Here is a 3,749-nt window from a genome sequence, read left to right on the forward strand (position 1 = left end):
TGCTCTCAGCTGAGCTAATGCGCGATCGAATTGCCAGCCTTGAGAGAGCTAATATAGCAGTGTCAGAGCGTAGAAAACGTAAGAAAAAGCGGATACAGAAGCGTGGAGTCCTTACAAAGGGAGCTGGCGAGGATCTACTCGCTCAGCGTGAGGCTGATCAGCAGATTGCTCATGAAGAGCGTCAAGGAGGAGAGCGATTAGGTGTTAGCCGCCAGGCTCTTGCGCGCTGTAGTAGGTGTAGGGAGACTGGTCACAATGCACGTACATGCAAGAAAGATACTTTAGATAGTACTTAATCTACTATCTTAATATATAATAGAATAATTAATTCATGGTGGAGCTACGCGCTTGTAGAGGTGTATAAGTTTGGTGGGGTGCGGCGCTCGCCCGTGTGCGGCGCTCGCCCGTGGAACACGTTATATAATAGTAGCCTACTTGAACTGCGTACTAGATAGTCGTCCTGGCGTCTTCTAGCGTAGGTAGATCTAGTTATGCTGCTTTAAGCTATACTCTTAGATACGCTTCTTACTACGATTAATATACCTATACTTATAGCACTTTAAGCTATCTATGTATACGGGTAGATAGAGTAGCGGCGTAGTATCTAGGCGTAGAAATATAACCTAGTCTGCATTATTAGCCTAGTTGCGCAGCTATAGCTTCTAGCTAGTAGCTTATACTATGCTGCGACTGTAATGGGCTGCGCCCGTGGAGTGAAAGCACGTGATTGTATCACGTGCCTACATCACGTGCCTATATCACACCGCTTAGTTAGAACTTACTCGTACGAAGAGTAGAGAAGCAAGGTATAAAGAGAGAGGTGTCGTACGACAGCTTAACTCTTCTTATCTTTCTTCTTCTGTACTATAGGTTAATGCAAACTCGTTCGAAGGCCTCTTCGCCCATAACAGATAGCTCTCTTGGGTGATGTAGATCGATCGATCTGATCTGATAATTTGGATACTAAGAAACTCAGATACATTACCCAGATCTTTAATCTCTAGATCTGATATATCCGATAGATCGTGGAATAGATTCTTGATTTTTTGCTCGTTTTCTCCAAATATAAGTAAATCGTCCACGTGAGTAGCGATTATAATCTTCTAATCGCAATTGATATATATGGCTGTATCAATAGATAGAGATTGAAATCCTAGTTGGCCTAGTAGGCTTGCTAGTAGCTTCTGCCATTGTCTACTGGCTTGTTTTAATCCGTACAGTGCCTTGTTGAGTAGGCAGACGTGCTGAGGGTATCATGGATCTGAAAATCCTTCTGGTTGCTCGATAAATATCGTAGTATCGATAAGAGCATTTAGGAAAGCTTGTTTGATGTCCTAGCTTTAAATAATCCAGTCTTAAGCTGTAGCTATCGCTAGTAGTAATCTGATAAGATCAGGTCTAGTAGTATTGGCGAACGTTTCTTGATAGTTAACGCCAAATTCTTGTTGAAATCCTTTTGCTACCCAACGAGCTTTGAAGATATAGTCGTTGTTTTGTTGGTATTTTCGGTTAAGTACCTAACGACCTTTGAGAACTGGATAGCTAGTAGGCCTTGGCACGAGCGTCCAGGTGTTGTTCTTCTATAGTTGATCTAGCTCTTTCTGCATTGCTGATAGATATTGATCCTTGTTAGCGTGTTTGAGGACTTGAGCGTAGTTTTTTGGATTGGTGATATCCCTAGAGGTAAATAAGATCTCCTCTAGGATGATGTCCTCTGTAGAAACTTTGGTGGATAGAGCTGATACGGCTGTTCTAGCTCTGTTCTTGATTAGAACGATTGGATTCTTTCCAACTGTTCTCCATTGATTGGTGGATTGATTGGTGGATTGATCGACGTTTTGATCAATTTTTGACGTCTTCATCTGATCTCTCTTCGGATGGAGATTTTGATCAGTTTCTTGATTGATTTCTCGATCGATTTCGAGTTGCGATTCGTGATCGTGAGCTTGATCGTTGAACACTCCTTCGAGTATTCTCACATCTCTCGCAGTTACAATCTTATTTGACTTCAGATCGATTAGTCGATATAGATTACTACTGAGATAGCCAGTGAGATAGTATGGCTGGACTCGAGGATTAAGTTTGCCAACGAATTCTTTTGGCTCTTTTTGATATGCTAGAGATCCCTAGATTTTGATATTGCTGATATTTGGCTTATATCCATATTTGGCTTCGAATGGTGTTCGAAAGCTGATAGAACTATATAGCGTTCTATTATATAGATATACTACTAAGAGTAAGGCTTCTGCCCACAGCTTATTTGGTATTTTAGATTCAAATAGTAGAGCTCTAATCTTATCGAATAGTGTTTGATTAATCCGTTTAGCTCTATCTTTGCCTTCTAGATTAAATGGAGGGGTAAATCGGAGTTTGAAACCTTTTCTATTTAAGAGCTTCTGTAGATCTTTCGTATTCAGCTTATTATCTAATTAGATGAGCTTAATCTGCTTTGAATCCTGTACTTCAGCTCGTTTGATAAAAGCTTTAACTGGTGTTATAAGCTCTGATCTAGATGTGAGGAGATCGACTTCTAGATACTTAGTGTGGTAGTCAAGAAAGGTTATATAGTACCTATAGCCCTTATTCGTTTTTGGCTTAATAGGCCCTCCTAGATCGTAGTAGATAAGATCGCTAAAATCATTGACTGGAGTTAAGATTAGATCTCTGCTTATTTTACTAGCAAATTTGCTTTTTAAGCATATCTCGCAATTGCTGAATGAGTTGCTAGTCTTGATATTTGATTTGATGCCATCGGTATTTTCACGAAGCTTATTTAAGCTTGTTTTTCTGATATGGCCGAAACGTTGGTGTAGTAGAGATATCTGATTATTCTGTTCGATAGATTTTGATTGATTGAGCTGTTCTGATAGATCTGATTGTTCGGATAGATTTGATATATCAGATGATGGATTCAGCTGGTCTGATGGATCGATTAGTTGTACTGAGTTATTGATCTCTGTATGGATCTGATTGGTTTGATGGATATCGCTGATCGTGGTAAAGATCGCGATCTTTCGAGCGTATTGTCCCTTGGCTAGTGTCTTGCTAGAATGAGTATTATTATTATTATTATTATTTTGGTTTTACGTCCTGTCTCAGCCGGTGGGCTATATAAGACGTGCAGGCTAGGCCCGCAAGTATCTACGTAGTGCTATCACTTTGGTGTAGGTGGGGGAGGGGGCTATCTAAATCGAGGTGAGGCTCGTAGCCTAGTCTAGAGGGAGGTAGAAGGGGGTCTTGCGGGTAAAAGAGAGAGGTAGGGTGGGTGTAGGGCGAGGCCACCTAGTATAGGTGTTGCCCTAGTTCTCGAGGTTTCCTTTGTGCCAGGCCTGTGTTGCAGCCCTAGTTTCTTCAATAAAGGCAATAGTAGCCTGTATGCCTACGCTCGTGTTTAGCAGGAAGGCTAGCGATAGGGGGTCCTTGCTCGCCTCCTGCATCTTTATCCTAGCCTCCTTATATAGCGTACAGCTAAGGAGGATATGGGTAGGATCTTGAGTAGCTCTATAGTTGCAGGGGCAAACTTTAGAGTCTACTTTGTCTCGCGTAAAGAGAAAGTCTCTTAGGTAACAGTGGCCTAGCTTAAGTTGAAAGAAGGCGCTAGAGACTTCTCTACTAGTAAGAGGAGGAGTGGCAATCTGCTTCCTAGTCTTCCACTTATACCTTGCAGCATAAGTAGTAGAGTTGAGGGCAATAGCCTTCCTCCTAATATGTCTAGATAGCTGAGCCACTCTCGCTCCGCCTAGCTGTTT

The 3,749-nt window shown here is 41.7% G+C and overlaps 2 protein-coding genes across 2 annotated transcripts; one reads left to right on the forward strand and one right to left on the reverse strand.

The window, feature by feature from the left end:
* Positions 1-17: 17 nt before the first annotated feature.
* COCSADRAFT_104522 (uncharacterized protein) lies at positions 18-296 on the forward strand (the record flags this gene model as incomplete). The annotated part of the gene is made up of 1 exon (XM_007707923.1): positions 18-296. The coding sequence occupies one exon, from the start codon at positions 18-20 to the stop codon at positions 294-296; it is 279 nt and encodes a 92-aa protein (XP_007706113.1).
* A 1,515-nt stretch (positions 297-1,811) lies between these two features.
* On the reverse strand, positions 1,812-2,084 carry COCSADRAFT_73266 (uncharacterized protein; the record flags this gene model as incomplete). The annotated part of the gene is made up of 1 exon (XM_007707924.1): positions 1,812-2,084. A coding segment is annotated over one exon (273 nt), but the record flags the coding sequence as incomplete, so codon positions are not given.
* Positions 2,085-3,749: the final 1,665 nt, after the last annotated feature.

The sequence above is a fragment of the Bipolaris sorokiniana genome (genome assembly GCF_000338995.1).
Source record: "Bipolaris sorokiniana ND90Pr unplaced genomic scaffold COCSAscaffold_35, whole genome shotgun sequence".
Lineage (NCBI taxonomy): Eukaryota > Fungi > Ascomycota > Dothideomycetes > Pleosporales > Pleosporaceae > Bipolaris > Bipolaris sorokiniana.